We start from the raw sequence: 14198 nt of genomic DNA on the forward strand, positions 1-14198 counted from the left end.
CCATATCGAACCTATCGAGAAAATCACCCGGAGAATCCGAAGAAATCGTTTCTCCCACTTCTCCTCTTTCTCTTTCCTTCCTTCATTAGATCTATTAGATCTCCTGATGATTAGAGAAGTAGAGGCAAAGAGAGGACAATTCCTTTCTTCCTATCTTTTTTTTACAGCTAACACCACCATGTAGTTAACCCCTTTGAGTTTAATTTGATGTATAGCATGCCCTTATAGCTACACCCATAATAGTAGCTAATATATATATTTATATATATATATATATATATATATATATATCTATAATATTTATGTATAGGAATCTCTTCAAATTTCCACCATTAATTTCTCATATTAAATAAGCTAACCTTTTAGTTAACCCATACAATCATTAATTCATATCCTTATCATATGTGACACATTCCCTATATATGGGACCCGCATCATTCTTGTGGGACATATCCTTTGAGATATAAATCCTACAAGTATCTCTCAAAACTCAAAACATAAAAGTTGTAAAACTTTTTCTTGGCGTTCCATAGAATCTTGAATCATCTCAATCAGAGTTTGGATGAGAGAGTTCTGCCTATATTATGACGTGATGCTGAAACTATCCATAATCGTCCAATTAGTTTCATTTTGCACTTAACGCCTCCATTTGTATCATTTTGCATGACTCACTCAACTTTTTGCACGTGCATTTTTATTTATTCTTTAATTTCCGAAAATATTTTGCAAAAATTAAACACAATTACTTGTAAGTTTATGAATAAAAATAGAATAAAAATTCAAATATTATAAATTGAGCTCAATATTAAAATATTGGACGTAATTAGACATTTAAGTAAATTTGTAATCCTTAAAATACTTTTAAATACCTAATTACGCAACTTTGACGCATAATCATAAATGAAGTTCTAATCAACTTAATAAAGAATCACCTTATTTAAATGAATCTCTGGTTGGTTGTGGAAATGTCGACCATTGAGCACAATTGTTGATTTGAAACAATGTTACATCATGACTACCTTACCCATAGACAGAGAAATTGGTTAAAATCAATTTTTTTTTTAATTATTTTTTATTTTTTTTAAGAAATCAAACACACACATACAAAAAGATGGTGCAACAAATCTATAGATTTGCAAAAGGAGCTTCAACTATAGAAGACCCATACCTACATGTATAGGAGTTTCCCCTGTGAGGAGAGAATTAGTTAAAATCTAGCCCTTTTCTTACAAATTGAACACACACACAAATATGGTGCAACAAATTTATAGACTTGCTGAAGGGGTTTCAGCTATAGCTATGGTGAGAAAGGAAAAGAAGAAGGAGAAGAAGACCCAAACCTACATACATGAGAGCTTCCCTAGTGGAAAGAGAATTGTCAATCCATATTGTTTCAATTGTGAGAGGCTAATGAAGGATTTAGGTTTAAAACTAGGACTAAAAGTCATGGGTTCCAAGGTATTTTCAAATGCTTGCATCAGGTGTATTGTACCTAAATTCAAATTCCCATGTTAAAGATTGAAACCAAAACTATGTGTGTTTTAAATTTTCAAAAAAGCACACTTTTGAATTTGCCTTTGAAGAAAAAATAATAATCCTGTTTAGTTGTGGAAAAATATTGTTCATTTTTTCAATTTTAGTTTTCCAAATAATTTTAAAAAGTTTAACTTTTTTTTTCATTTTTCAGGTTTTGTGTTAAAAAGGTAGAAATTAAGAGTTAGTTTAAATGCGGAAAATATTATTTGTTTCATTTTTTATTTCTAAATTTCAATATAATCTCAAAAGACAACTTCTTTTCTAATTTTTAAAATTTATATAAGTTAATATTTAGAATATGAATTTCATAGTTTGAATTTAAATTTGTGTGGATTTAAAAGAAACTCTGTACAGTTAAAGTTTAAAATTCAAATTTTATGTTCTCATATGAAAAGTCATAATTAAAAATTTAAAAAAATAATGAAAAGATATTTCATTTTTGTAATTGATTGAAAAATTAAAAATGAACAACTAAAACTATGTTCACAAGTAAATAGTGGTAAAATCATTTACTATTAATTTATTTCATATAAATATAAATTTTAAAAAATAATAATTAATTTTTAATAATTTTTTGAAAAGCTAAAATGAAAGGTAAAATTATTTTTCAAACAAAAAAGACCCTAAAAGTAGTAAATACCCATGGACCTAAAACTTGAGTTTAGTAGGTACTAACTTGCTGTTTTGATAATTTCAAAAGTGCAGTAGTTTGGGAATCATTTAATTCAAAATGTAGCGTTTTAGGGAAAAAATACTCAATTTTTATTTTATTTTATTATATAAGAACTTTAGCCACCAATAAGCCCTTCGGATCTCCTGGTGCGGTACTAAACCTGCATATTAGCGTCTTCCGTCTCCAAGTCTTGCTAATCAGGGTAAAGTCCGAATGGGGACACGATTTCTGTACATCAATTGGACGTTCAGCTAACCTGACTTCCGGGATATATCTCAATTACCATCTACGGTCCCCGCTGACTCATAGAGAACTCTCATCATCCATGATTCTCGTTAACTTAGAGTGAACTTTCACCATTCATAATTTTCGTTGGCTCATAAAGCGAACTCTCACAATTTACCGGTATCGTGATTGTGATATATTTACCTGAAATTGAAAAATTAGGACTCAATTTTTTCTTCCCTTCGTCGTGTCACGGAGCCCAAGCCAGCGTGCTGGGGGAACCAACGCTTGCGCATTCTTATCATCGCGAAAGTAAAAGCCATGTACCTAGGTTTAAAGGTCAAGTCCAACATTCCTCCCCCCATTTCTCCAAGCTTCTCATCTTCCCTCTCCTCTGCTCTTCCTGGCTTCCCCTCCTTCCCAAATTTCTCTGCATCGTTCAAGTACAGCTGCTTCTCCACAGGTCTCTGTCTCTGTCTCTCTTCCCCCTTCCTCCTCATACTCTTTTTGGAGGTTTAGCAAATTGTTGCGTATTACACGCAGAAAAAAATTCCCTCTTCGAAGATTGTGCAGGATAGACGTTCAGTTTTTTGTAGACATGATCAGAAATGCAAGAGAAGACTGTTTTTTTTTTTTCTTAAATCTATTTTATTCAATTAGGGGATGGAAATTGGGTTCAGTTTGCGTGCTGAATTCGGAATGTTTATTTTGGTTGTCTAGGAAGGACGGCAGCATTACGTGCTCAGAATCTGTCTTGTAAGAGTGACCAAGAGTTTGCCACAGCAATGGATTTTGGCAAGGAATTACCGGAATTAAATATGAATTTTTATCCACCTTTAGATCCGTATGGTTCGGGCTTTTTGAAGGTTTCAGATCTCCACACGATCTACTGGGAGCAGTCAGGAAATCCAAATGGGCATGTGAGTGGGCATTACTCTGGAATTTAATATCAAGACGTACTTACCCACTGTGTAGTTTGTTTATTGGTTTTATGAAGAAAAATTTTCTCCACATTGCTGGTTCTACAAATTCAATTCATATATTGTACTTACATAATGGGGCATTTAATCTAAATACCCACAGAAATTTAATTAGCCCATCGTATCACATGAACGACTCATTATGTTTAATATAGTAATTGTACAATCATGTAATTAAGGGTCAGTTTGGATCAAGGATTTTGCTCAGGAAAAGACAAGGAAAGGAAAAAAAAAAATTTCATTTTTCATTGTATTTTTTCTATATTAAATATTTAAAAAATAAAAAATTATTCTAATATGATTGAAATTTAGGAAAAGTCGAATGTTAATGATGTGTAATATTAACTTTTTGTTTGTTAGTTGGGCATGGTTTTTATTTTGCTTCTCACTTTCCTTGATTCCCAAATATGAAAAGGTAGGATCTTCATATTTTCTGTTTCGGTCTTCAATATTTTCCAAGTTCCAAATGTGGGGCTAAATAGGGATTGTTATAAAATCACATTGCTGTGGTTAATAGGGCAATATATCTGATCAAACCATCTGTGTATTTGTTAAACTGCTATGTGAAACACAATGAACTGCTTCGCTTTCCATGTGAACTGCATGTGTGATGTATGCTGCTGCATTACATTGTGCATGTGTATTTTTTTTTTTGTTTCAAAATAAATGGTGTTCGTGTTATATTCTTTTATGGTTTATGGTAACTACTCTTCGTGCTTTCCAAGATGTAAAAAAAATGCTTGTTTGAATTTCAAGAATGATTAAGATGGATCTTACGGTGAGTATGTGGCATTAGCATTGTGGTACCATAGTGATGGAGGACCACCTATACCCCCTAGTCTGCCCATTCGACACATGTATTTTAGGCGTAGGTTTAGGAAAGATGTGTATGGAGGACCTCTTTGTACTTTTAGGGACTTATTTTAGTATTTGTAATTATGTGTTTAGTTGGGTCCTATTTGTAAATATGTGTTAGTTGTATTAGTGGTATAAGCACTGGACATGTAAGTTATTGTACAGTTATTATTTTGAATCAGATTGCAGTTTCCCTCTCTGTTTCTCTCTCTCTCTCTCTCTCTTCCGCAGGTTCTGCTGTTCTTCTTCTTCTTCTTCTTCTTCTTTTAAATCTCTCAATTCTGCTTCTATATATAAATTGTAATGTATGTCCTACATCAAATTGTTATCAGAGCACAGCAAGATCACCACGCAGCCATTCAAAGTCAGAATTCCCAGAAATTCAAACACCGTTGCACTGCCAAAACTTCCCAGGAAATACCAGTCGAGTCCCTACAATTTGAGCACCCTTTTCTACCAACCAAACCACAATACCTCCCTTAGCACCACAATCAGACACCCCTGAATTTCCTTCCCTTGCAATATCATCTCCATCTGATATGGGGGTGGCCCCCACCTGAAACTATTCTAGCCTACAGCCCTTCTAAATCCCCTATTTTTTTGCATTTTTTTTGCTACACCTCCACCATCATTGGAATCCTTACCCCCTAATCTACCCCCAGTTGGAACCCCATCGCCAGAGGTCCATCGCACGCGGCTCATGCGCTCCACATGCGGGCCACACATGTGGGGAAGTTGCTGGAGTTTCCCTGTTTTACCCAGACTTGTCAGATATTGCTTCCTGCCTCGATAATTTGACCTGTTTCCTGAGATTATGAAGCTTTTGGAAGAGGAATTGAGTTATCAACTTTGTTTTGCATTCCTAAGATCACATACAGCCTAATGTTGGGCTGCCCGAGCAAATTTCAGACTTTTGAAGCATCATCAGCATTCAGATCGAGTTCCAAGTACTGTTGGACAGTTGTTTTCCTGAGAATTGGAGGGTAGGGACTTGAGAAATTGCTGGACTAACATTGGAATTTGACGGTAAACTGAAGTTGTGCTCCAATTCCTTGGTAGGGTGGACAAACTCTTGCATTATCTTGACTATTATTTGTATGACTAGGGAAAATTCGTAGTTGCGTACTCCCAAGTTTCTTATTAGCCTTAAAAAAATCTGCCCTTTGTTCTGTAAATTCCCCTACCTAACTCATCATTGCATCCTTGTTCATATCCATACATAGTCAATTTCATGTTGCCATGTTTTGTGAGGCCATATCCATTCATATGCATTATGTTCTTTAGCCTTATGTTTGTGCATTGTAGTAATTTTAGGATTCATATCAGTCATAGTCAAGTTTAGCCCTCCTCAGCATAATTGCAGCATATTGCATTAACCATGGTCACCAACAAAATCATTGACCCCAATTCCACTGACCTTGCACCAAGTGACATTCAGTCCTTTTCTACCAAATTAGACACTCTTCAGGATTCTGTGGATCAAAAGTTTGAGCACCTCACACAGCAGTTTGACCAAGTCTTGAAGATGTTAGGTAAACACGCTGTTGTGGAAGACATAGAGCCATCTGTTAGGCACCCTAACGACTCCCCATATTCAGTAGGGTCAGGCCATGGTATCCTTCCTACTCTTGGGGTTCCTTTAGTACCTAACAATATGAGTCAGGCTCCAAAATAGACCGGCAGGACAGTTCAGCCCCTCCAATCTTAGGTTAATCAAGAGTCTTAAGTTTGAGGAAGGTAACTTTGAGGAGTTTAATGATGTAGAGTGCCAACCGAACCGTAGGCATCCTCCATATTTCCCTAGGCAAGGTTGGGAAGACTATGGAGATGTGACAAACAAGGTCAAGGTAGTCCGTGCTTATGATGGGAAACTCGATCCAAGCTCCTTTTTAGACTAGGTATTGGAGATTGAGGATTTCTTTAATTGGTACCAAATATGGGGTTTGGATAAAGTTCGGTTTGCCAAGATGAAACTTGTAGGACCGACAAAGAAGTATTGGAAAACTGTACAACAAACCCTAGAACGGTTAGGTGAACCTTCTATTTCCTGGTGGGAAGTGATGAGACAATTATTGAAAGAAAAGTACATCCCTCCTTCCTTAAAGAGCCAGTTGTTCAACAAGCTCTTGAACCATAAACAAACCACTATTGTAGCTACCTACATTGATCGATTTAAGGAACTAATGCTTAGGAGTGATGTTGTTGAGGTCACACATCGCATTGTAGCTAGGTTTGTGAATGGTCTTAAAGAGGATGTGATATGAACCAACAAGCTCCGATTGCACAGGATGATCTGCACATGCCAAGCGGACCCATCACAAGAGGTAGAGCCAAGAAGGTCAAGGAGGCTACGCAAGGACTAATTGAGAAGTTGCGTAAGCAAGATTCAATGAGGGCCATGGATACTAAAGAAAAGGACTTTCTTGAAGAGCTTAAGATGGTAAATTTTCTAAAGACGTGTAAAGCTGGAACCTTAAGCCAATGAGGGCTGTTTGTAGAATTTTTATTGTTTTAATTAAAGTATGGGCTAAATAGTGGGCCAATTGTGTCAATTAAGGATGACATGTGACTTGCACATGTTTCATTAAATGACATGACATGCTTAAGGTTATGTAGGGCTATTTTATTGGCCAGATTGATGTCATAGCCTATTTTTATTGGCCGGGCTGATGTCATGGGTTTCTTTTATTTTCTATAAGTAGCCAACTCTCTGTTGTATTGAAAAAGGAATATTTTTGGCTGAATACAATTCCAAGTCAGGTTTATTTCTCTTCATGTTCTTCATTGAACTTTCACCGAACTTATCAAAGGTGCTACCTTTGTGGCGTTCATCCATTAATTTGATATTCTTGTTTTGTGCTTCACGTCAGGCAATAGGTCAAGGATCCACTACCATGTCGAATCTTATTTTGGGTTTGGGGTTTTTGATAAATCTGATTTGGGGTCTCCGGACGTTCATTCTTAGGGTTCCGCATCATTTGGTATCAGAGCCTTGGTTCAAATCAGGTTCTATCTATCTTATTTTTCTTGTTTGCTTTTGAAAATTCTTTTATCTTATAATCATTTATCCTTATTTCATATTCTTCTATCATCCGATCTACCTATCTTATTTTCTTGTTTTCGAATTTTTCCATCTCTTTTTTAATATCATCCATCATCAAGATTGAATCTTTTATGGCTGGAAATTGCAAAAAACATAGCAAGGCCGATTAGAACACAAAAAAAAGGAGCCATTTTGTGCATTTAAAAAAAAAAAAAGAAAGAGAAAATGCAGTATTTTGCATTCCAAAAAAAAAAAAAAAAGAGGCAACAACTTGAATGTTTGTGCAATTTGTGGCTGCACTTAACTTGGATTCTCCTTTGGCTTAATCTTAGTCCATTTTAAAATATATTCGATTTATTATTCTGATTTGTGTTTGAATATATCCTTGGTCGAGTTGGTTATTTTGTTCCATTGAATTTCTTCTTATTTTGTTTGCATCATTATTGTTTTCTTGACTCCTTTTTGTCTTTCCTTTGTTGTTTTTGTATCCTGATTTAGTTGTTCTATTGTTATTTTCATTGATATCTTGTTTCTAATTCATTGATTCAATTGCTACGTTTGGTTGAACTATTGGTTTGTTTGGAATTAGTTCATTGAAAAACTAAAAGAGAAATCCTGAGTGGTAAGAGGCATGAGTGTGTGAGCGTATTAGAGGGAAAAAAGCCAAAAAAAAACAAAAAAAGGTGTCAAAACACGAGCGTGGAGTGTCATTGTTTAAGGGGTAAACACGTAAGGGAGTGAGTGAGGAATTTTTTTCTCTCTAATATCCTTTTTGCAAGTTTGAAATCATAAGTAGAAAGGCCGTTGGTGCTGAAACTTCCAGCAAGGGTAGCAAGAATGAGAACCCTCCACAAGACTCATTCTTCACCTTGCAAGCCATTCAACAGCAGTTTGAAAGACTCAATACGGTTTTTGGGGAGTTTAGAGATAGATTGGATAGACAAGACGTTGCAATTGATGGACCGAGAAGAGGGCAATTTGATGAAAGGCGGCAAAGGCCACATACTCCTCCAATTGCTGAATTTGAACATGATATAGGTAGTAATGAAGCAAGTGATGATGAACATGACGGTATGGGCAGATTTGCTTATCAAGGTGCTAGGCAAAAGCGGCAACCTCGATGGGAGCCAAGGGGTCGAGATAGCATCGATAGAAACATCGGAAGCATCAAAATGAAGATCCCTCATTTCAAGGGAAAAATAACCCGGATGTATACCTTGAATGGGAGAGGAAGGTTGAGTTCATTTTTGATTGTCATAACTACTCCGAAGAAAAGAAGGTGAAATTGGCAACTGTGGAGTTTACTAACTATGCACTAGTATGGTGGGATCAAATTCTTCTCAGTAGGCGTAGAAACATGGAAAGGCCTATTGAGACGTGGGTTGAAATGAAGGCGGTGATGAGGAAGCGATTTGTACCAAACCACTACTACTGCGACTTACACCAACGTCTTCAAAGCCTTGCCCAAGGTACCAAAAGTGTGGAGGACTACCACAAGGAGATGGAGATGATGATTCAGGCAAATATTGAGGAAGATAGCTAAGCTACAATGGCACGATTCTTATGTGGGTTGAACCGGAAAATTGCTAACATAGTGGAGCTGTAGCACTATGTGGAGTTAGGACATGGTGCATATGACAATGAAAGTGGAGAGGCACTCAAACACAAGGGTGAAACAAGCATGCTACAACAACTTTGGTTTCCCATTCCACATGGAAACCAAATTGGGGAAAATCAAAAGAAGAAAGGATTGTTTCCAAATCCAAGGAAGAGAAGGAGAAAGGCAAAGACAAAGTGGGCAGTCATGAAAAAGTTACAACTTCTTCTCAAACTAGTAGGTACAGAAATACCAAGTGTTTTAGGTGTTGGGGGACTGGCCATATTGCATCACAATGCCCAAATAAAAGAGTATTGATTATGAGAGATGATGGTACTATTGAGACCGATGATGAAGAGAGTGATCATGAGTCCATGCCTTCACTAAAAGAGTCTAGTGATGTTGAGTATGTTGTCCATGGCGAGGCATTTGTAACTAGGAGAGCTTTAAACATGCATGTGGTGAAAGATGAAAATGAGGAGCAGCGTGAGAATATATTTCATATTTGATGTTACATCCATGTTAAGGCGTGTAGAATGATCATCGATGGAGGGAGCTGCACTAATGTAACTAGTACCGCATTAGTAGAGAAGTTGGGGTTGTAATGCATAAAATATCCTAGGCCTTACAAACTTCAATGGTTGAATGAGTGTGGGGAGGCTAGGGTGAATAAGCAAGTGCTGATTGTATTTTCAATTAGAAAATATTCTGATGAGATTCTATGTGATGTGGTCCCTACGCATGCTAGTCACATCTTATTGGGCAGGCCGTGGCAGTATGATTGACATTTCACTCATGATGGGTTCAAGAATAGGTATTTCTTTATAAAAGGTGGAAGGAGTGTGACCCTTGTACCATTGACTCCTAAGCAAGTGTATGAAGATCAAGTGAGATTGAAAGGAGCAAATGATGAGAAAAACAAAAGAGAGGCTGAGAATAAAACAAAAGGAGAGGCAGAGAGCATTGAAAAAAAAGAGAGGAGAGAAAATGAAGGCAAGAGAGGAGCTGAAATTAGAAAAAAAAGAGTGTGGTAAAAATGAGGGAAAAACAACGATACAGGAAAAAGTGAGTTTGTATGCAGAAGAAAAAAAGTATAAGAAAGCTTTTTATGCACAAAGCCCTCTAGTTGTACTCATGTACAAGGAGGCATATTTGAGCACTAATGAACTCACCTCTTCCTTGCCTAGTGCTGTTGTTTCTTTGTTGTAGGAATACTAGAATGTCTTTTCTTTCCTGTAGACGTGCCCAATGGTTTGCCATTGATTAGAGGAATTGAGCATCAGATTGACTTCATCCCCGGGGCTATGATTCCCAACCGTCCGGCCTATAGGAGCAGCCTCGAGAAGACTAAGGAACTTCAAAGACAAGTTGAGGAGCTGCTAGCCAAGGGGCATGTGAGGGAGAGCATGAGTCCGTGGGCTGAAGAAAGATGGATAATGGAGGATGTGCATGGACAATAGAGCCATCAATAAAATCACTGTAAAGTATTGCCATCCTATCCCTAGACTAGATGACATGTCAGATGAACTGCATGACTCTTGCATATTTTCTAAAATTGATTTAAAAAGTAGCTACCATCAAATAAGAATAAAACCGGGTGATTAATGGAAAATTGCATTTAAGACAAAGTATGGTTTGTATGAATGGATGGTTATGCCATTTGATCTCACCAATGCACCTATACTTTCATGCGCTTGATGAATCATGTGTTGCGTGCATTTATAGGCAGATTTGTTGTTGTATACTTTGACGACATCCTAGTGTGCAGTAAGAATCTTGATGATCACTTGGATCATTTCAAAAGTGTACTGGATGTTCTTAGAAAAGAAAAATCGTTTGCTAACGTAAAGAAACGTAATTTTTGCATGGAAAAAGGTTATTTTCTTGGGTTGTGAGTGCTAAGGGCATAGAAGTGGATGAGGAAAAGGGGAAAGCAATAAAAGATTGGCCAACACCTAAATCTGTAACTGATGTACGTAGTTTTAATGGGTTGGCTAGTTTTTATAGGCGGTTTGTGAGAGATTTTAGCACCATTGCTGCACCTTTAACTGAAGTGATAAAAAAGAATGTGGGGTTTAAATGGGGTAATGCACAAGAACATGCCTTTAAAATGCTTAAAGATAGGTTATGTTCTGTTCCATTGTTGCTTTTACCTGATTTCACAAAAACTTTGGAGATTGAATGTGATGCCTCCGGGATTGGTATTGGAGTTGTTTTGATGCAAGATAAGCGTCCTATTGCATATTTTAGTGAAAAGCTCAATGGGGTAGCATTGAACTACTCCACGTATGATAAAGAATTGTATGCCTTGGTGAGGGCATTGGAGATGTGGCAACACTACTTGTGGCCTAAAGAATTTGTGATCCACTCTGATCAAGAATCATTAAAACATTTGAAGGGGCAAGGTAAGCTAAATCGTCGCCATGCCAAATGGGTAGAGTTCATCGAAACTTTCCCATATTTCATTCAGTACAAGCAGGGGAAAGAGAATGTCGTGGCTGATGCGCTTTCTCGCAGGCATGCCTTAATTACTATGCTTAGCACTAAGCTATTGGGTTTTGAGTACATAAAAGATTTATATGCTAAAGATTCTGATTTTGCTAATGTGTATGAGGCATGTGATAAAGTTGCGTTTCATAAATTCTATAGGCATGATAGATATTTGTTTAGGGAGAATAGACTTTGTGTGCCTAACTGCTCCTTAAGAGAATTGCTTGTGTGAGAGTCACATAGCGGGGGTTTGATGGTACATTTTAGGGTACAAAAGACTTTAGATATTCTGCATGAACACTTCTTTTGGCCACATATGCATAGAGATGTAGAGAGAGTGTGTTCTAGATGCATTTCATGTAAACAAACTAACTCTAAGGTCTTACCTCATGGCCTTTATACTCCTTTGTCTGTACCTAGTGAACCTTGGGTAGACATTTCAATGGATTTCATATTAGGTTTGCCTAGGTCCAAAGGGGGTATGGACTCTATATTTGTGATGGTTGATAGATTTTCTAAAATGACACATTTTATTCCTTGCCATAAAACTGATGATGCCACAAAGATAGCCAATTTATTCTTTAGGGACATTGTGTGATTGCATGGCATTCCTAGGACAATTGTGAGTGATAGGGATGTTAAATTCCTTAGCTACTTTTGGAAGGTTTTGTGGGGAAAGTTAGGAACTAAACTATTGTTTTCTACTACTTGTCATCCTCAAACCGATGGTCAAACTGAAGTAGTTAATTGGACTTTAGCTACCTTATTGTGTGCGGCCATTCAACGGAATTTAAAATCATGGGAAGAATGCATACCACTTGTTAAGTTTGCTTATAATAGAACCGTGCATGGTTCTACTAATTTTGCTTCATTTGAAATTGTTTATGGTCTTAATCCTTACTCCATTGGATTTGATGCCACTACCTGTGAATGAGATAGCTAGCTTAGACGGACGACACAAGGCTGACTTGGTGAAGAGGATCCATGAACAAGCACGACAGCACATCGAAAAGAAGAACCGACAATATTCATCTCAAGCCAATAAGGGGCGCAAGTTCGTTACTTTTGAACCGGGAGATTGGGTATGAGTGCATATGAGAAAGGAGAGGTTTCCTACTAAAAGGAAAAAAAAGCTACACTCGAGGGGTAATGGACCTTTTCAAGTGCTAGAAAAGATCAACGACAATGCATACAAGTTGGATCTACCGGGTGAGTATAAGGTCAATGCAACTTTCAACGTTTCTGATTTATTCCCTTTTGATGTAGGTGATGATTCGAGGACGAATCCTTTTGAGGAGAGGGGGAATGATATTGTTGACTTTGGTGTATTCTCAACAGGGGGGTGAATTGGGTATTTAAAATTTATTCCTAGGTTTAGCTAATCTAACAACAGTATTTCACAACCTAAGGTCTTTCTATATACACATAAACCCAAATGCGCAGATAATATATGAAAATTAAATCATGCGCAACATTCACAATATATCGAATATAACATACACGTGCAGGAATATAAAGTGCTGGAAATATAAAGTACATGCATGATATATTATCAGGGTTCAGTCAATACTGCCTACGTCCCCGCCTTAAGCTTACAAAGTAAGAGGATTCCACTATAAGGCTCTCCTCACCGGTGGAGCGGCACCTAATACAACCATGTCAATTAACAGGACTGACCTCAGTCTACAACCGCATCTTACCAGGATGGTGCACCTAGCTTTCCTAACCGGGTCTAAATCAATCCGGGACTATTCTAAGGGTTAGTCTCCCTCTTCAAGCCTGCGCTTGGAATACAAACGATATATAAAAATTTACGTACAAACAAATGCTTCTTACATAAGCAGATATGTACCATTACGCACAAGCACAAATCAATGCACCTCGAACAAATAGGAATTATAAGCTCTGTGCTATACATGTGCTAAACACTCAATCTTATGTCAATATTCAATCAAGCGCAAGAGTATATAATCTAAGCAGTCTTTGAAACAAATAATCAATGTAAATCAATTACCTCAAGTTTCAAAGTATTTTAACAAGATTATTCAAAATATCTCAAATGTGATTTTCTCACAAATAATAGCTCAAGAGATATTTAAGATTATGTAAGCTTGTGAAAAATATTTTTGCAAATAAAAAACACACAAGCTTGATGAGTTTTGCAACGATGATGCAAAGAATTACTAGTTATGAAGATTTTTTCCACACAAAGATTTATTTAATAAAATTGGGGGAAAAATCTTTGCTCAACCCTCAACAGAAAATCACATGCACAAAAGCAAGTGAGAGTTTCCAGCAATATAGAACAATGAATAAAACACTCACAATGCTAGATTTCTCAAAGGAATGGAAGTATTTGAGTGTAAGGGGTTGGTATAAGGAAATAGGGCTCTCAAAATTTTAGAGGAAATTTTGCTAATTAAGATCCCTAATCTCTCTCTAATTAAGGCAAATGAGGAGCTATATATAGATATCCTTAAAAATATTACCGTTGGGGACATAAGAGGAATTTTGGAAAATGTTTAATGAGGGTTAATAAAATTAATAGCGTTTTAACCTCGGTAAAACCCGAGCAACCCAAGAGGGTCGGTCGACCATTTTCATGGTTCGGTCGACCGGGGTGCTTAGTTCGGTTGACTAGGACAATTTTGAACTGAAAAGATGGTCGACCAATCTTGAGGCGATTTCCAAAACTTCGAGGTTCGGTCGATCGGACTGAGTTCGGTTGACCAAACTTGGGTGTTTGGTCGACCAGGCAAATTTCCTTCTATAGGTTCGGTCGACTAGACAATTGGGATC

General features: G+C 37.0%; 1 protein-coding gene across 1 annotated transcript in view; it reads left to right on the plus strand.

Moving 5' to 3' along the window:
* Positions 1-2679: 2679 nt before the first annotated feature.
* The window catches only part of LOC131163975 (proline iminopeptidase), a 54257-nt gene continuing 42738 nt past the window's right edge, over positions 2680-14198 (plus strand). The window contains exons 1-2 of the mRNA XM_058120843.1: positions 2680-2897; positions 3155-3354. Of these exons, the coding sequence (XP_057976826.1) occupies positions 2756-2897; positions 3155-3354 (342 nt within the window). The 5' untranslated portion in view covers positions 2680-2755. The remainder of the gene's footprint in view (positions 2898-3154; positions 3355-14198) is intronic.

Source organism: Malania oleifera, chromosome 9 (assembly GCF_029873635.1).
Source record: "Malania oleifera isolate guangnan ecotype guangnan chromosome 9, ASM2987363v1, whole genome shotgun sequence".
Lineage (NCBI taxonomy): Eukaryota > Viridiplantae > Streptophyta > Magnoliopsida > Santalales > Ximeniaceae > Malania > Malania oleifera.